General features: G+C 51.2%; 1 protein-coding gene across 2 annotated transcripts in view; it reads right to left on the reverse strand.

The window, feature by feature from the left end:
• The window catches only part of MAN1B1 (mannosidase alpha class 1B member 1), a 373555-nt gene that overhangs the window by 290521 nt on the left and 62977 nt on the right, over nucleotides 1-20057 (reverse strand). For both annotated transcript variants that reach the window (XM_078642044.1, XM_078642045.1), the window contains exon 2: nucleotides 4586-4694. In XM_078642044.1, the coding sequence (XP_078498170.1) occupies nucleotides 4586-4694 (109 nt within the window). The remainder of the gene's footprint in view (nucleotides 1-4585; nucleotides 4695-20057) is intronic.

The raw sequence follows: 20057 nt of genomic DNA on the forward strand, positions 1-20057 counted from the left end.
GGTGTGTAGGGAGAGAGAGGGGTGTGTAGAGAGAGAGGGGTGAGTAGAGAGAGAGAGGGGTGTGTAGAGAGAGAGAGGGGTGTGTAGAGAGAGAGGGGTGTGTAGAGAGAGAGGGGTGTGCAGAGAGAGAGAGGTGTGTAGAGAGAGAGAGAGGTGTGTAGAGAGAGAGAGGTGTGTAGAGAGAGAGAGAGGTGTGTAGAGAGAGAGAGAGGTGTGTAGAGAGAGGTGTGTAGAGAGAGAGAGACAGGGGTGTGTAGAGAGAGAGGGGTGTGTAGAGAGAGAGAGGGGTGTGTAGAGAGATGTGTAGAGAGAGGGGAGTGTAGAGAGAGAGAGGGGAGTGTAGAGAGAGAGAGGGGTGTGTGTAGAGAGAGGGGTGTGTGTAGAGAGAGGGGTGTGTGTAGAGAGAGGGGTGTGTGTAGAGAGAGGGGTGTGTGTAGAGAGAGGGGTGTGTGTAGAGAGAGGGGTGTGTGTAGAGAGAGGGGTGTGTGTAGAGAGAGGGGTGTGTGTAGAGAGAGGGGTGTGTGTAGAGAGAGGGGTGTGTGTAGAGAGAGGGGTGTGTGTAGAGAGAGGGGTGTGTGTAGAGAGAGGGGTGTGTGTAGAGAGAGAGGGGTGTGTGTAGAGAGAGAGGGTGTGTGTAGAGAGAGGGGTGTTTAGAGAGAGAGGGGTGTGTAGAGAGAGAGGGTGTGTAGAGAGAGAGAGAGAGAGATAGGGGTGTGTAGAGAGAAAGAGAGAGAGAGGGGTGTGTAGAGAGAGAAAGAGAGAGAGGGGTGTATAGAGAGAGAGGGGGTGTAGAGAGGGGGGGGTGTAGAGAGGGGGGTGTAGAGAGGGGGGTGTAGAGAGAGGGGTGTGTGTAGAGAGAGAGAGAGGGGTGTGTGTAGAGAGAGAGAGACAGGGGTGTGTAGAGAAAGAGAGGGGTGTGTAGAGAGAGAGAGAGAGCTGAGTAGAGAGAGAGAGATGTGTAGAGAGAGGGGTGTGTAGAGAGAGAGAGGGGTGTGTAGAGAGAGAGAGGGGTGTGTAGAGAGAGAGAGGGGTGTGTAGAGAGAGGGGTGTGTGTAGAGAGAGGGGTGTGTGTAGAGAGAGGGGTGTGTAGAGAGAGAGGGGTGTGTGCAGAGAGAGAGGGGTGTGTGCAGAGAGAGAGGGGTGTGTGTAGAGAGAGAGAGGGGTGTGTGTAGAGAGAGAGGGGTGTGTGTAGAGAGAGAGAGGGGTGTGTGTAGAGAGAGAGAGGGGTGTGTGTAGAGAGAGAGAGGGGGGTGTGTAGAGAGAGAGGGGGGTGTAGAGAGAGAGAGGGGTGTGTAGAGAGAGAGAGAGGGGTGTGTAGAGAGAGAGAGGGGTGTGTGGAGAGAGAGGGGGGTGTGTAGAGAGAGAGGGGTGTGTGTAGAGAGAGAGAGGGGTGTGTAGAGAGAGAGAGAGAGAGGGGTGTGTAGAGAGAGAGAGAGAGAGAGAGAGGGGTGTGTAGAGAGAGAGAGAGGGGTGTGTAGAGAGAGAGAGAGGGGTGTGTAGAGAGAGAGAGAGGGGTGTGTAGAGAGAGAGGGGTGTGTAGAGAGAGAGGGGTGTGTAGAGAGGGGTGTGTAGAGAGAGGGGTGTGTAGAGAGAGGGGTGTGTAGAGAGAGGGGTGTGTAGAGAGAGGGGTGTGTAGAGAGAGGGGTGTGTAGAGAGAGGGGTGTGTAGAGAGAGGGGTGTGTAGAGAGAGGGGTGTGTAGAGAGAGGGGTGTGTAGAGAGAGGGGTGTGTAGAGAGAGGGGTGTGTAGAGAGAGGGGTGTGTAGAGAGAGAGGGGTGTGTAGAGAGAGGGGTGTGTGTAGAGAGAGAGAGAGGTGTGTAGAGAGAGAGAGAGGTGTGTAGAGAGAGAGAGGTGTGTAGAGAGAGAGAGAGGTGTGTAGAGAGAGGTGTGTAGAGAGAGAGAGACAGGGGTGTGTAGAGAGAGAGGGGTGTGTAGAGAGAGAGAGGGGTGTGTAGAGAGATGTGTAGAGAGAGGGGAGTGTAGAGAGAGAGAGGGGAGTGTAGAGAGAGAGAGGGGTGTGTGTGTAGAGAGAGAGGGGTGTGTGTAGAGAGAGGGGTGTGTGTAGAGAGAGGGGTGTGTGTAGAGAGAGGGGTGTGTGTAGAGAGAGGGGTGTGTGTAGAGAGAGGGGTGTGTGTAGAGAGAGGGGTGTGTGTAGAGAGAGGGGTGTGTGTAGAGAGAGGGGTGTGTGTAGAGAGAGGGGTGTGTGTAGAGAGAGGGGTGTGTGTAGAGAGAGGGGTGTGTGTAGAGAGAGAGGGGTGTGTGTAGAGAGAGGGGTGTGTGTAGAGAGAGAGAGGGGTGTGTGTAGAGAGAGAGAGGGGTGTGTAGAGAGAGAGAGGGTGTGTAGAGAGAGAGAGAGATAGGGGTGTGTAGAGAGAAAGAGAGAGAGAGGGGTGTGTAGAGAGAGAAAGAGAGAGAGGGGTGTATAGAGAGAGAGGGGGGGTGTAGAGAGGGGGGGTGTAGAGAGGGGGGTGTAGAGAGAGGGGTGTGTGTAGAGAGAGAGAGAGGGGTGTGTGTAGAGAGAGAGAGACAGGGGTGTGTAGAGAAAGAGAGGGGTGTGTAGAGAGAGAGAGAGAGCTGAGTAGAGAGAGAGAGATGTGTAGAGAGAGGGGTGTGTAGAGAGAGAGAGGGGTGTGTAGAGAGAGAGAGGGGTGTGTAGAGAGAGAGAGGGGTGTGTAGAGAGAGGGGTGTGTGTAGAGAGAGGGGTGTGTGTAGAGAGAGGGGTGTGTAGAGAGAGAGGGGTGTGTGCAGAGAGAGAGGGGTGTGTGCAGAGAGAGAGGGGTGTGTAGAGAGAGAGAGGGGTGTGTGTAGAGAGAGAGAGGGGTGTGTGAGAGAGAGGGGTGTGTGTAGAGAGAGGGGTGTGTGTAGAGAGAGGGGTGTGTAGAGAGAGAGGGGTGTGTGCAGAGAGAGAGGGGTGTGTGCAGAGAGAGAGGGGTGTGTGCAGAGAGAGAGGGGTGTGTGTAGAGAGAGAGAGGGGTGTGTGTAGAGAGAGAGAGGGGTGTGTGTAGAGAGAGAGAGGGGTGTGTGTAGAGAGAGAGAGGGGGGTGTGTAGAGAGAGAGAGGGGGGTGTGTAGAGAGAGAGAGGGGTGTGTGTAGAGAGAGAGAGGGGTGTGTAGAGAGAGAGAGGGGTGTGTAGAGAGAGAGGGGTGTGTGTAGAGAGAGAGAGGGGTGTGTAGAGAGAGAGAGAGAGGTGTGTAGAGAGAGAGAGAGAGAGGGGTGTGTAGAGAGAGGGAGAGGGGTGTGTAGAGAGAGGGAGAGGGGTGTGTAGAGAGAGGGAGAGGGGTGTGTAGAGAGAGGGGTGTGTAGAGAGAGAGAGGGGTGTGTAGAGAGAGAGAGAGGGGTGTGTAGAGAGAGAGGGGTGTGTAGAGAGAGGGGTGTGTAGAGAGAGAGGGGTGTGTAGAGAGAGAGAGGGGTGTGTAGAGAGAGAGGGGTGTGTAGAGAGAGAGGGGTGTGTAGAGAGAGAGGGGTGTGTAGAGAGAGAGGGGTGTGTAGAGAGAGGGGTGTGTAGAGAGAGGGGTGTGTAGAGAGAGGGGTGTGTAGAGAGAGGGGTGTGTAGAGAGAGTGGAGAGGAGTACGACAGACCCGGTGAGTGAGTGTGGGGGGGGCTGTGTGTGCGCGTGAGCCTGGGGGTGGGGTGGGGTGGGGTGGGGTGGGGTGGGGTGGGGTGTGGGGTGGGGGGGGGGGGTGTGTGTGTGTGTGTGTGTGTGTGTGTGTGTGTGTGTGTGTGTGTGTGTGTGTGTGTGTGTGTGTGTGTGTGTGTGTGTGTGTGTGTGTGTGTGTGTGTGTGTGTGTGTGTGTGTGTGTGTGTGTGTGTGTGTGTGTGTGTGTGTGTGTGTGTGTGTGTGTGTGTGTGTGTCTGTGTGTGTCTGTGTGTGTCTGTGTGTGTCTGTGTGTGTCTGTGTCTGTGTCTGTGTGTGTCTGTGTCTGTGTGTGTCTGTGTATGTGTTATCCACTTGCTGAAGAAATGTGGGGGGCGTTGGGCAAGTAGCAGCGTAAGAAAGTCACGGTGTGGTGGGGGTCCACTTGTAGACGAACAATGCTCATCTAATGTAGAAACCGCAACGTGAATAGGCGAATGTTAAATACATTGGCATGAAGCCTAACATTAGTTTGACACACGCCGTTTTATGTTGGGACAGATTAATGTTGTATTAACGTATTAGGCAGCTTGTGAAGAGCGCTCACAACAGCAGAACGCCAACGCCCAGCAGTACACGTAATGCGAAGGACAAAAGCGCGCACCCACGCTGAATTCTCAGACAGCCCAGCGCGTGCCCATCCCCTGTCTCACTTTCCCAGGAAGTGAGTAACAAAAGATGCTTCGCTGGACGCAGTGCTTCGCAGCACTGCTTACACCAGCTCGACCTAAAAAGAGAAGAGCCTAAACTGAAAAGCTAAAATGAAATGCTGAAGCAGTGTTCAAAGAAACAACCAGAATAGCTTTTGGTTGTGCTGCAATGTGAAACTCACAAATGTAGCAATTGAAAACTAACTGTTTAAAAACATTTTTCAACAGCACATTTATCCAATCGCCAATGTTGTTTTCAGCTCTCTGGTCAATTGCAGGATTAGGTAGGATGATAACTTACATTTCCAGTAGTCCCCCAGGTTGGAATAAGAAACAAGGCCAAGGACTGCCAGGAAGGCAAACAGGAAGAGAATCACACTCCGCTGCAGGCGCGACAGCTGTTTCCATTTCTTAAACGAGATAAAAAGAACAAACTTTTTTACTGACATGCATTAAGCAGATGGAAAAACTTCGGCCCTGAAAATAAAAAAAGACAAGCTTAGCAAAGCTGTTCAGTGCAATAGCAAACATTGTGAAATCAGCTCATCTCATGGCTGAATCAGGTCATATACAGGAAGTCGGAGACAATGGTTAGTCACAAAACATAACTTGTAGCCTTGGCTTTCAGAGAAAGGCTCTCTATGGCTGCCATATAGCTATATGAAAACACTATGTTTGTAACTAAATCTACCACCTGCCAGATTAAACGAAATACACGTTATCGAAGCATCCCCAGCGGGATGGAGAAAAACATTAAGTACAAATGCTCATGTACCTTTAATGTTTAATGTAAAGAGAAGGAAAAAACGCAGGAACTAATCACAATAAAGTTATATATTAGAAAACAACTAATTTAAAGAAACAATATGTAGAAATCCAAAAAGAAGATGCAAAATCCAAATGAAATTAAAGTATACGGTTTAATGCTGAAGGCACAGTACAAACACCTCAAGTAGCAGTTGTAGAATGACCAAAGGAACATTCTGAGGAGAATTAAGGCCACTGAAGAGCATGTACCACAGAGTCATAAATACACAATGTACTTGCAGGGAAAGGACAGATAACAGATTATGAATAATACATGTAATAGGCAAAAGCAATATAACAGATCTCTTCCCTAAAAGAAAAAGAAGAATTACAATAAAAAAATGAGAAAAATTATACATTAGCGCATTTAGCAACTTGCTTGGCGTACCAGACTTTACCATCTTGTGTGACAACACTGTTGCGAAACACTTTTATAATTTTCACAGGTCTTCCAAACTTCGCTTCGCCCTTCAATAGGATTCCAGGTTTACGTATCCTAACCCAGTCACCCACCACAAAAGAAGGCTCCTTCACTTTCATTCGAAGATCATATTCAATTTTACTTTGTTGTTGCTTCCTTCCAACCCTTTGAGCTACAAAAGCTTCATCAAGCTCAACCTTTTGATTCCAAGCAACTTTTTTAAACCACCACGGACAAAGTTTTAACACAGGTTCTCTACCTTTAAGTAAACCTCTGTTGTGGATTGAGGTGTAATTCTATACAACCATAACTTTTCTCCCAACTTATCCTTCCACAAAGACACGAAATTCCTTGCCCACAAAATGTCTTGTTTAATTACCCTGTTATACCTTTCAACTTGCCCATTGCCTTGTGGCTCGTATAAAGCAGTAGTGAAATGACGACTGTTAAGAAACTTAAGAAAATCAGACATCTCACTCGACCTCATCTGCACCCCATTATGGGTAATAAGTACCTCAGGATACCCTTCACGAGCAAAAACTTCTTTTAAAAATGAAATGACCGTCATAGAATTAGCATGTGGTACCAACTTCACCTCTGGCCATTTGGAATGGTAATCCACCATTACAAGAGCAAACCTACAATCTTGGGGCAAAAAGTTGAACGGATCAGCAATATCAAAATCCACTTTTTGCCACGGAAAATCTGGCCAACGAATAGGTACAAGCGGAGAGGAATCACACTTAAGCATCTTTTCACTGCTTGCACACTCAGAACATTCCCTCACAATCCTATCCACAAATGTATTAACTCCCGGCCACCAAAAATCATTTCTGATCAGTCTTTTCATGGAAGACATACTCTAATGAGTCTCATGACACACATTTAATATATGATTCCGTAGTGACCTTTGAGGAATGCATTTGCCTTTGCGAAAAACTAAATCTCCTTCCACTACCAACTCATCGCACACATTCCAGAAAGGAGAAAGTTCAGCAGACACACTTGACTTCACAGGCCATCCAATCTTGGTACAGTTGATAACCTCAGATAAAACAGAATCTTCTTGCATTGCCTTGTCCCACATCTCCTTAGAAATTGACTTGAAACTACCAGTAAGAATTTCTTCTATACCAGCAACAACTTCTTCCACTTCAACCTCTTCACCTGCACAACAAGGAAGTCTGGAGAGAGTCTGCCGTAACATTTATTTTCCCTGGAACATATTCCACTGAAAAATTATATTCTTGCAAACGTGACATCAACCTGGCAATACGAGCAGTAGCATTCTGTCCACCTCCAGGAGATAAAAATAGAAATCAACGGTTTGTGGTCAGTTCTTAAAACAAAACGCGCTCCCCAAATGTAATTGCGGAAATGTTCAACTCCCCACACACACCCCAACAATTCTCTCTCGATAACAGCATAACGCCTTTCAGTCATGTTCAGTGTTCTGGGCGCAAACGCTACATTCCACTCTTGATTACCTGCCTGTTGGGACAAAACACACCCCAAACCATACAGACTAGCATCAACCGTAAGAATACACATTTTGTTGATACAAAAGGGTTTCAAAGTAGGCGCCAAAATCATTTCTCCTTTTCTATTGTCAAATGCCCTTTGTTGTTCCTCATTCCAAAGAACTCTTTGTTCTTCCTTGTCAACTCTTGCAAAGGTTCAATTTTTAAGCAAAATCCTTGATGAACTTACTGTAATATTCGCACATTCCCAAGAACGAGAGAAGTTTGTCTTTTGAATCTGGGCGCTGGAGCTTTTAGAATTCCCTCCACAAGGTTTTTTTTAGATTCAACTCCATTTTTAGACACTGTATGACCCAGATATTCCACCGTGACTTGGAACAACTTACATTTGTTCTTCTTGAAAGTCAACTGTTGGACAGGCCGCATGGTCGGGCTGCCCCCCTCCCCGCAATGGGACCGGGACCCTGGCTCTCCCTGCATCCCCAGCCAGAGTCCCCACACGACCAACCGAAGTACCCTGCAATCCCTCCACTACAAGACACCAGCTCCGGACCCAGCCGGCCCGGGTCACCATCCACACCACGGCATCGACCCGGCCGCCATCTTGGGGCACTGCAGCACGAGGCCGCGTGGCCTCAGCTCGACCCTAACCTGGGCCCGGCCGGCCCCGACATCGAGGCACCAACCTCCCCCCCAGGAGGCAGAGTGACCACTTGGCGGGTCAATGGGAGAAGGGGTCGTCAACGGCTCTCCTCCGCCAGGTGTCGATCACCCCCGGCCGCCCTGAGCGCTGGCTCCACCCCCCTGCTGGGTGTCTGGACTCCCTCATCCCGGACCCCCCGGCCCCCCAGGCGCGAGGGTCCGGACATCAAAGGGGACCAGACCTATAACTGGGGCAGGGCCAGACCAGGACGGCAGTTGTATCCTGGAGTCGAGAGACCCGAGAAGAACTCATCCGTAACTGGCCTGCTGGCGCTGCCGCGGCCCTCTGCCTCGTGAAACCATCGTCTTGGCCTGCTGGCGCTGCCGCGGCCCTCTGCCTCGTGAAACCATCGTCTTGGCCTGCTGGCGCTGCCGCGGCCCTCTGCCTCGTGAAACCATCGTCTTGGCCTGCTGGCGCTGCCGCGGCCCTCTGCCTCGTGAAACCATCGTCTTGGCCTGCTGGCGCTGCCGCGGCCCTCTGCCTCGTGAAACCATCGACTTGGCCTGCTGGCGCTGCCGCGGCCCTCTGCTTTGTGAGACTATCATCTTGGCCTGCTGGCGCTGCCGCGGCCCGATCCACAGACACTCCAGCTCGAGGATTGTGAGCTCGCCTCTTACCCCCACCGGTACCGATCCGGTACCAAGACTGTCCCGCTACCCCCTTTCCCTACAGAGACTAGAAGTGAGAGGACCCCCGGGTCCGAGACCTCCTGTATCGCTTATAACCTTGCCTTACGAACCTTATATAAAGCCTTGAACTCGACTTGGTGTGGTGCCTGTTTGTGGGGAGGGAGGTAACTTGTCTGTACGATCACCGGAGACGGTCCCCCTCGGGGATCTCTCCCTCAGTGTCCGGCCGACCCTCAGGGTCCCCGTCTAACATTGGTGGCCAGCGACGGGATCCGAACCTACGCATAATCGTACAGAAAGTTACCCGACCCACGACACACGACCACCATGACAACAGAGAGCGGAACAACGGAGAAATTCCAGATGGAAAAATTGGAAGACTACAACCACCGAGAACTGAAGCAATATTGCATGGAACTTGGTCTCCCAACCACGGGTCTGAGTACGAAGGAAGACTTCAAACGAGCCCTAGAAGCCTGGGCAGAAACGGGTACGGCCGTACCCCGAACACAAACATCCGAAACAAGCCCCGCACCAGCTAAAGAAGGAGCGGGTCTCTCCCTGGAAGAGATCCGAGAAAGAGAAAAAACCAGACTCCACGAAATAGAACTAGCCCGACTTCGCTTGGATGGAGAACTCAAGCTGGCAGAACAAAAAATAACCCTGGAACACTTACGGCTCAGGGAAGAGCGAGAAGACAAGCAAAGACAGAGAGAGCTAGAGGAGAAGAAAATAGAGTACGAACATGAGCGCAATCTCAAAGCACTGGAGATCCAGAAACAGAATAAAGACCTCGGGCTCCCCGAACGACCGACCCCGTCGGCCTCGACCGAACCCAAGGTTCACATCCCCAAAGATGTCATCCGGGAATACCACAAGAACGATGATATACAGCAGTGGTTTAAAGCCTATGAGGTGGCAATGACCTCCCACCGGATTCCCCGAAGCGATTGGGGAGCCGGATTATGGGGGAGGTTTGTCAACGAAGGGCGGGACGCCCTGCTGCAACTCCCGGACCAACTGATGACCTCCTACGACCACATGAAGGCCGCCCTCCTCACTCGATACGGGCTCACCCCTGAGATGTACCGCCAACGGTTCCGCGACTGCAAACGGATTCCGGGTACCACTTGGGTGGAGTACGTGAACTTTTTTAGCCGAGCCTTCGAGGGGTGGATCAAGGGCAACAAAGTAACCACCTACGAACAACTCTTTGACCTGATCGTATGGGAACACCTGTCGAACAACTGCTTCGTAGAGCTCCGGCAACACCTCCTGGACAGTAAGCTAACCGACCCTCGACAACTCGCCGTCGAAGCCGACCGGTGGGAAAGCACCCGAGTTGGCCGGAACGCACCCAGCGAATTATCCAGACCGTATCGCCCCCGAGGGGGAGGAGGAAGTCAGGGTCGGGGTAGAGACCCCGGCCCCTCGTCACCCCCCAGAAACCCCTCGACCCCGGTTGGCCGAGGAAGCCCTGCCGTCCGGGCCGGGTTCCGGGCCAACATTACGTGCCACAGGTGCCAGCGACCCGGCCACTACGCCAGCGATCCCAACTGCCCAAAGAATCCGAACACTACCCCCCGCCAAGTTGCAGCGGCGGCCCTAGGGGAAGAACTAATCCCGGAAGACCAAGAAGAGTACGAGACCGACCCCTCGGAATGGGCACCCGCCGCCATGGCACTGGTCTGCTTAGGGGAGAGAGACATGATTCCGCGGGCCCCCCTTCCCGCCAATACACAGAAGTACGGACAATGGGTCAACATTAATGGCCGCCGGGCGGAAGCCCTCCGCGACACCGGGGCCAGTGTAACGGCGGTCCGACGCCACCTCGTCACTCCAGACCAAATCTTGCCGAACATTCTTTGCCCTGTCCGATCAGCCGACAACTCTGAAAGCCTATGCCACATGGCCTGCGTCCCCTTCGAGTGGGGAGGAGTAACAGGGATGTTAAAAGTAACTGTCCGCGATGATGCCCCCGTGGACTGCCTCCTAGGAAACGACCTTGAAAGCTCTCCCTGGGCGGCTGTCGAACGGAGGGAGCACCTGGGGATGCTCGGCCTCCCCGAATGGGTCTGCGTCACGACCCGGTCCATGACCGCCCGCGCGGTCCCCAGCCCAGAAGAGCCCGAGTGGCCAGAACCTCCTCCCGCGCTCATCCCAGAGGAGGCCGCCCCAGAAGCCAGTCCATTGACCCAAACCGAAGAAGGATCCGCCCAGCTGCGGGACGTCCCTGACCTGGCACAATGGCGGCAGGAGGGAGGCCCCACGCAGGACCAATTCCGGGCCGAACAGAAAACCTGTCCCTCTCTCGAAGGACTCCGGCAGCAAGCCCTGGCCCAGAGCACCGGGGATACCTCGGGGGCCCACTGGATCTACTGGGACCAAGACCTGCTCTACAGCGAGCAGAAAATTGCCGAACTAGGGGCCAGTCGGGTGCTGGTGGTGCCCCTTCGCTTCCGAGACTTCCTCCTGAACTTAGCCCACGATGTCCCCCTTGCCGGACACCTGGGGCAGGATAAAACCTACGACCACCTGGTGACCCATTTTTTCTGGCCCCACATGCGGAAGGATGTCACCAACCACTGCAAGGCCTGCCCCACCTGCCAGGCCAGCGGAAAAAGTGGCCGAAAAATCAAAGCACCGTTACAACCCTTTCCTGTCGTCACCACCCCGTTTGAACGGGTGGGAATAGACATTGTGGGGCCCCTCGAACAGCCCAAGGACACCGGTTCATCCTGGTCCTGGTAGACCACGCCACCCGCTATCCCGAAGCCATCCCTCTTCGGACGGTGACGGCCCCCGTGGTGGGCCGGGCCCTGATGGGGATCTTCTCCCGGGTGGGGTTCCCCCGGGAGGTCGTCAGTGACAGGGGCACGAACTTTATCTCCAGATATATGAAGTCCCTCTGGCAACAATGCGGGGTCACATACAAATTCACGACCCCCTATCACCCGCAAGGAAACGGACTGGTCGAGAGATTCAACCGCACCCTCAAGGGGATGATTATGGGTCTAGAAGAACCCCTTCGACGCCAGTGGGACGTGCTACTCCCATGCCTCCTGTTTGCCTATCGGGAGGTCCCGCAGAAGTCCCTCGGCTTCAGCCCATTTGAACTCCTGTACGGGCACCCCGTCCGGGGCCCCCTCAGCCTAGTCAAGGAAGGTTGGGAGCAGCCTCCCCAGAAAACTCCCCCGGACATCTACAGGTACCTCCTGGCTCTCCGCAACCAGACCCGGCGGTTCCGAGACACCGCCAAAACCAACCTCGAGGCCAGTCAGGAGGACATGAAGAGGTGGTACGACCAGCACGCGTCCTCCATTGAGTTCGAACCGGGACAACAGGTCTGGGTGATGTCCCCGGTTGAACCATGTGCACTCCAAGACCGATGGTCCGGGCCCTTCAAGGTAATCGAACGCAAAGGGCCCGTCACCTATTTAATCGACATGGAGACTGCCCGGAACCCCCTACGGGTCCTCCATGCCAACAGACTAAAACCCCATTTTGTGCGATCCGAGCTCAGCCTCCTGATGGCTACCGATAATGGGACAGAAGAAGACTCCGAACCCCTTCCGGACTTACTGAGGGCCTTCGAGCAGGACGGCTCAGTGGAAGGGGTCCAGCTCTCCGAGGCCCTGTCCCCGGAGCAACGCCAAGACTGCCAAAGGCTCCTGAGACAGTTCGCCTCCCTGTTCTCCCTCACCCCCGGAGTCACCCCCAGGTGCCTCCACGATGTGGACACCGGGGACAGCCCTCCTATTCGGCACCGGGCGTACCGCGTACCAGACCGGGTACGAGCCTGCATCCAGACCGAGGTGTCCAAAATGCTGACCCTAGGAGTGATCGAACCCTCAGACAGCCCCTGGGCAAGCCCAGTCGTCCTGGTTCCCAAGGCAGCTGCCCCAGGCGTTGCCCCTGAGCTCCGGTTCTGCGTGGACTATCGTGGGCTGAATGCAGTTACCCGGACCGACGCTCATCCCATCCCCCGGGCCGACGAGTTAATTGACCGGATGGGGGCCGCCCGCTACCTGAGCATCTTCGACCTGACAGCGGGCTACTGGCAGATCGGCCTCACCCCTCGGGCCCAAGAACGATCCGCCTTCTCTACCCCAGACGGGCACTACCACTTTAAAGTCATGCCCTTCGGCATGAAAAACGCCCCGGCAACGTTCCAACGGCTGGTAAACCAGGTACTGGCGGGCCTGGAAGACTTCAGCGCCGCCTACCTGGACGACATTGCTGTGTACAGCCACCAGTGGATCGACCACCTCCGCCACCTGCGGGAGGTTCTACACGCCCTCCGGCAAGCCGGGCTCACCATCAAGGCCAGCAAGTGCCAGGTTGGCCAAGGGTCCGTGACCTACCTGGGACACCAAGTGGGAAGCGGGCTGGTGGCCCCCCTCCAACTCAAGATTGCTGCCATCCAGGCCTGGCAGCCCCCTACGACCCAAACGGAGGTCCGGGCCTTCCTGGGGCTCACCGGATACTACCGGCGGTTCGTGAAGGACTATGGCAGCATCGTGGGGCCCCTCACAGAGCTCACCTCCAAGAAGAGCCCCAACACAGTCAACTGGACCCCGGACTGCCAATCGGCCTTCGAGAGACTAAAGACCGCCATGTGCACGGCCCCCGTGCTCCAGGCTCCCGACTACAGCCGGGAGTTCATTGTGCAGACGGACGCCTCCGATCATGGTGTGGGGGCCGTCCTCTCCCAACTCAACGCCGAAGGGGTCGACCATCCGGTGGTCTTCATCAGCCGACGCCTCTTGCCCCGAGAACAGCGCTGGAGCACCATTGAGAGAGAGGCCTTCGCCGTAGTCTGGGCACTCAAGAAGCTCCGGCCATACCTCTTCGGCACCCACTTTCGGGTGCAAACAGACCACCGACCCCTGCAATGGCTGATGCAAATGCGGGGGGAGAACCCGAAGCTGTTGCGCTGGTCCATCTCCCTGCAGGGGATGGACTTCACGGTGGAACATCGTCCAGGTCAGGACCACGCCAACGCCGACGGCCTGTCACGCTTTTTCCGCCTCAGCGAGGAGAGTCCCCCGGAAGATGGCTGACTCTCCCCGCCTTCAGCTGGGGGGGACGCATGTTGGACAGGCCGCATGGTCGGGCTGCCCCCCTCCCCGCAATGGGACCGGGACCCTGGCTCTCCCTGCATCCCCAGCCAGAGTCCCCACACGACCAACCGAAGTACCCTGCAATCCCTCCACTACAAGACACCAGCTCCGGACCCAGCCGGCCCGGGTCACCATCCACACCACGGCATCGACCCGGCCGCCATCTTGGGGCACTGCAGCACGAGGCCGCGTGGCCTCAGCTCGACCCTAACCTGGGCCCGGCCGGCCCCGACATCGAGGCACCAACCTCCCCCCCAGGAGGCAGAGTGACCACTTGGCGGGTCAATGGGAGAAGGGGTCGTCAACGGCTCTCCTCCGCCAGGTGTCGATCACCCCCGGCCGCCCTGAGCGCTGGCTCCACCCCCCTGCTGGGTGTCTGGACTCCCTCATCGCGGACCCCCCGGCCCCCCAGGCGCGAGGGTCCGGACATCAAAGGGGACCAGACCTATAACTGGGGCAGGGCCAGACCAGGACGGCAGTTGTATCCTGGAGTCGAGAGACCCGAGAAGAACTCATCCGTAACTGGCCTGCTGGCGCTGCCGCGGCCCTCTGCCTCGTGAAACCATCGTCTTGGCCTGCTGGCGCTGCCGCGGCCCTCTGCCTCGTGAAACCATCGTCTTGGCCTGCTGGCGCTGCCGCGGCCCTCTGCCTCGTGAAACCATCGTCTTGGCCTGCTGGCGCTGCCGCGGCCCTCTGCCTCGTGAAACCATCGTCTTGGCCTGCTGGCGCTGCCGCGGCCCTCTGCCTCGTGAAACCATCGACTTGGCCTGCTGGCGCTGCCGCGGCCCTCTGCTTTGTGAGACTATCATCTTGGCCTGCTGGCGCTGCCGCGGCCCGATCCACAGACACTCCAGCTCGAGGATTGTGAGCTCGCCTCTTACCCCCACCGGTACCGATCCGGTACCAAGACTGTCCCGCTACCCCCTTTCCCTACAGAGACTAGAAGTGAGAGGACCCCCGGGTCCGAGACCTCCTGTATCGCTTATAACCTTGCCTTACGAACCTTATATAAAGCCTTGAACTCGACTTGGTGTGGTGCCTGTTTGTGGGGAGGGAGGTAACTTGTCTGTACGATCACCGGAGACGGTCCCCCTCGGGGATCTCTCCCTCAGTGTCCGGCCGACCCTCAGGGTCCCCGTCTAACATCAACCCAAACTCTCTCAATACATTGAAAACATTATTAAGATATTTTGTGTGTGTATCTTAATCAGGTGAGTATCAAAATATCATCCTGAAGGCATTTTAAATATGATTGCATATTTCTAAAAAGATGGCACATAGACCTCTGAAAAACAGAAGCAGCAGATGCCAATCCAAAAGGCATCCTTTTGAATTGATAACGACCCTGCGGTGTTATGAAGGCTGTCATGTGACGTGACTCCTTGGCCAGCTCAACCTGATGATATGCAGATCGAAGATCCGGAGTGGAAAATATTGTGGCCCCACCCAACATGCTGACCACCTCATTTATATTGGGCAAAGGATGACAATCTATAAGTATGTTGGGATTCAAAGCCCTAAGGTCAATGCACAATCTTAAAGATTTATCTGCCTTCCGTACCAAAACAATCGGAGAAACCCATTCTGATGACTCCACATCTTCTATGACACCATTATCTAACATCTCTTGTAACGCTTTACTCAAATCTTCTCTTACATTGATAGGGACATTCCTAAGTTTTTGTCTAACAGGCAAGGCACCTTGTTTAAGCCTTATTAAATGTGTAAACCCTTTGAGTTTCCCTAAACTCTCAGAAAAAACATCAGGAAATTCATTTTCAAACAACTTTATAGTTTCACTAATTCCACTCCCTTCTACTACCATGACAGGTTCCTTGTTACGAGGATTTTACATTATCCCTAGTTTCCATTGGTCTCTCCAACCTAACACATTCATCCCTTTCCTTGCAACATAAAGTTTTATCCAAGCACTTCTATCTTTGAACTGAATTTCAGAAGAAAGAAAACCTAAAAAATCAATAGATGAACCATCAAAACCTTGAGCACTAATATCCGGACAACTCAAATCTTGAATAGAGAACTTCAGAAAAATTTTCATTGAAAAAATTTCAGTAATTATCGTCCAGGTAGAACCAGAATCTGCCATAAGTTCCAAATCTTTCTCCAAAAACTTTACAAAATATTTTGGTGAATTTAAGGTTTCACCATCCAAAGCACAGAGAACAACTAAAGAAACTACCATTCCTTTTTCATCACAACTTTCTGCATTAACCAAATGAGTACAACGTACACAAGAAACTACATTTGTTTTAGCAAAATTCCTACCTTGGGTGAAATTCTTCTTCTTCTTCTCATCCCTACAAGCTCTCACGAAATGTCCTATCCTTCCACACTTGGTACATTCCTTACCTATTGCTGGACAGAACCTAAAAGAAGCAACATGGTTGAGACTCCCACATCTAAAGCACACTACACTGTTCTTACTATTCTTATTAACATTATAGGTTTTGTTAGAACTATTCATGGCACAAACGTCATCCACACTCTTACTAACTTTATCACTCTTTGTGTTAGTATCTTCTATAGTTTTCATCCATTTTTCGGACTGTTCAATAGCTTTCGCAGTAGAGATACAATCATGCAAATTCGGATTCCCTAGGGACCATAGCTGTTCTTGTGTCTTTTTGTTCTTTACATTGACAATAATCTGGTCCCTAATCATCTCACCGGCCATTCCTCCAAATTCACACGAAATAAGCAAAGACCTGAGAGCGGTCAAAAAATCATCAAACGATTCGGACTCTCTTTGTGCTCGAGTATAAAACTTATATCTATTGAGAGCCAAACTGGTTGTAGGCTTAAATCTAGTTTCCATGTGTTGTAGTGCTTCATCATAAATACTTAACTCTCCCTGAACTGTTGGTAATGCCCTAAAAACTGCTTGTCCCTCTGAGCCTAAACAATGTAATAATATGTTTTTCTTTCATTACCCATGCGTTCACCATCTATAGCTTTAATATAAGTTAAAAGTTCTTCCTTCCACCTCTTCCAAGGAATGGGAGGTTCACTTTTAGATTGTAAAAATTTGGAGGGAGGTTCAAATTGCATTGTGACTACAAAACAAAACAGCAAAAATGAGCCAAGTACAATATTAAAGAATCATATTAAAATAATGAGCCTGAATATTACAAAAGAATACTAATAAGATAATAGCTAACTTAAAATACGTAGGATTACAGTAACATTGGCAAGATTGACAATGTCTTATTTTTTAAAAAGATTAAACAGAATGTTGTCAACAGTCAAAAGTATCTAAAAAAACAGTAGAATAAATCGTGCGCATCGATGTGCAAAATAAGTGCAATGCGCCCAAGTTAAAATGCTGAAAAACAGTAATCCGCCAAAACGTATAAGCAAACAATCAGTCGATGATCCATTGCAAAAGAAAAATTGCAGGGAAAGATTGCCGGTTGTCTGTTACAACGATTGCCGGTTGCTTGTTCCGACGATTATCCCAATCCAAAATGGGAAAGATTGCTGGTTGTCTGTTACGACGATTGCCGGTTGCTTGTTCCGATGATTATCCAAATCCAAAACGGCGTGGCGTTGCGCGGCGCGATGACGAAATGACGTGTGCGTGCGCACACTTAGTGACATATGAGCGTAGGCACTTGGCAATGATACCTTGGCAACGATGACAGCAAATTCGATGACGGCAACCTTGGCAACTTCGATGACGCTCAGCACGACAACGATGTCTCGATGACGGCAACTCCGATGACGCCCAGCACAAGAACGATGGCTGTAGCAGAATTTCAAAAGATGCCAAAGGTAAGATCTTGGCAAAAGTTATTAAAATCTTCAGATTCACCAAACAATCAGCTGGAAAGTTGAGGAAAGGACGTCCAGACTAACAATTTTCTGTGCTAAGGCAATAAATCCTTCAAACCTACCATACTTCGCAGTGAAAGGTAAAAAAACAAAGTTATTTTCTTAAAATTGAATAAAATCCAAAAGAACCGCTCCTGAGCCTGTAGAATGTAGCAGGTACAATTTTCCCTCGTCGCCAGGGTAGAAATCTAAAAAGAAGATGCTAAATCCAAATGAAATTAAAGTATAAGGTTTAATGCTGAAGGCACAGTACAAACACCTCAAGTAGCAGTTGCAGAATGACCAAAGGAACATTCTGAGGAGAATGAAGGCAACTGAAGAGCATGTACCACAGAGTCATAAATACACAATGTACTTAAAGGGAAAGGACAGGGAAAGGACAGATAACAGATTATGAATAATACATGTAATAGGCAAAAGCAATATCACACAATCTAACAACGTAAAAGTGAAAATAGCTTTATTGTCGACGACAGGGGGGGTAAGATCACCATCAAAATCATATGATGGTTGCACAAAAAGGAAATAATACACATTGCCACAGAACCACTGTCACTTCACTTTTAATGCTTACAAAAAATCTGAAGTAAAAAATGTTCAAATTCTTTTTTTAAAACTTTTTTCTAACTTTATTTTCGTTATCAATTTGCATAATATACAGATGCACAGTCATGTGTGGTCCATTACGTGCATTATCATGCAGCAGATACAAAGGTAGGAACATCAATAAGGTGCGCATGATACAGACAGCCCCAACAAACTACAGGTCTGATGAGTCCAATCCAGCAAGGGCAAGAATAGGTCAATGATCGTAGCATAACCAGAACATATACAGGCTCTGAAAAGATAAGAAGAATGCAGAAGCAATACAGATCGTTCTCAACAAATATCCTGAGACATCCACAGTCCTTGATAACATTACGATAAACCCCTATAACCCCATGCATAACACATCTACAAATAGCATGATATGTACTGATGAGACCATGTAACGATATTACGGCCACCTATTCTGCCTCCCCTATCCCTGGGACATTATCATGCATTGAACCTTCCGAGTCCGATTCTGCAGTGTGTATAGGGTAAGTTTTCAGTGGCCCCCAGATATCGCTAGACCTACTGGCCATCGGTTGTGTTTCAGCATAGATGGCATTTTGCTCTTGACAATAGATCACATCATTGAGCCAGTTCTTGAACTTCGGGGCCCTCCCCCTTCCCCAGCGACATGCCAACCGTCGCCTGGCCAACAGTAGGGTAACATCTAGGAACTTTCTACACTGCTTGGGTATGGGCAAAGTGTAACCTAACAGCATAGTTAGTGGATCTCTATGCAATGTGACCCCCATCATTGTTTCAAGAGCCTCATTCACCTGCGTCCAGTACTCCCAGACACCAGGACATGCCCACGCCAGATGCATAAAGCCAGCACCTTCACTCCTACATCTTTCGCATCTATTGTTGTCAGACAGATGGAACCTATATTTCCTAGCCGGCGTGTAGTACAGCCTTTGCAAAAACCTATAATGAATAATCTTGAGCCTGCAGCTAGATGATATGTTTGCTGTAATTCCGCAACAACAGCTCCACTGCGCATGTCCTCGCCCCAACGCAGTCGAGCTGATCCTTGATCCCCGTGCTGCTGCATCCTAATATTGCGATATATACTAGATACCAAGTGTGTCCAGTTTGCTGAACCTAGCATACAATGCAGCAGCAATAGATTTTCAGGTTCCTGAGGAAGTCCGGTAAGATGTCCCGCATTCCCTGTCTCAATCGTACATAATAAAAGATCTCGAGTGGTGTGGGATGTATCTCTCCAAAAAACAGGCCCAGGGACCGAAACTGCCCCCCATGGAACAGGTCCCCCCAAGTGGCTATTTTAAGACGCTGGCAAAGTGTTTTGAACCCCGTTTCTTGCAAAAACACCAATTTGGGATGGTAAGTTAGAGGTAATCGTGCAGAATATAACAGCGTAACACGTAAAAGCTTGGCTATTCGTTCCCAAGCGTCCTTCGTGCATGTCACTGTTGTGGGTGGCATCTCTAAGGCTTCAACCGAGCCATGTATAAGGCCATTCAAGGGAAGGGTATGTGCCACCCAATCCTCCGCCACTATTTGAGGCATAAAAGGCGTAGGCGCCATCCAATGATAAGCATAATGAGCCTGCGCGCTCATGTAATATACTTCAAAATCAGGAACATCAAAGCCACCCTTATCATAGGGCTGCGTCAGAACCGACCATTTAAGTCGTGGTTGCTTCCCACCCCAGAATAATCTTATTAGTTCAGTACGCAACGTTTTAAAGAAAAAGTTTCCTGGATAATAAGGGACGTTTAAAAAAAAGTATAAAAAGTGTGGCAGTACCACCATTTTGATGAGTGATGCTCTGCCGGCCATGGACAGTGGCAAAGAAATACAGCTTGTGACGCTGGAGGTCAATTTAGTAATCACCGCACCGTAATTGAGTCGGAGCGTCTCTTCCTTGTCCCTAGACACTTGGACCCCTAAATGTCGGAGATCTGAGTGACACCATTCGAGGGGGTAGTCCAAGGGAAACTCCGTAACTGCGGGTGTGAGCGGGAAAAATTAAGATTTTCCCCAATTGATTTTCACCCCAGACAATCCACCAAACACCACAAATTCTCGCAGCAATGGGTTCAAATTATGTAGCAGGTCCGTAACATAAAGCGTTAAGTCATCAGCATAAAGGGAGATCGCAATTTGACGCTGGAAGCACTTAAACGCACTGTCACGATG

This window comes from Lissotriton helveticus, chromosome 5_1 (genome assembly GCF_964261635.1).
Source record: "Lissotriton helveticus chromosome 5_1, aLisHel1.1, whole genome shotgun sequence".
Taxonomy (NCBI): domain Eukaryota; kingdom Metazoa; phylum Chordata; class Amphibia; order Caudata; family Salamandridae; genus Lissotriton; species Lissotriton helveticus.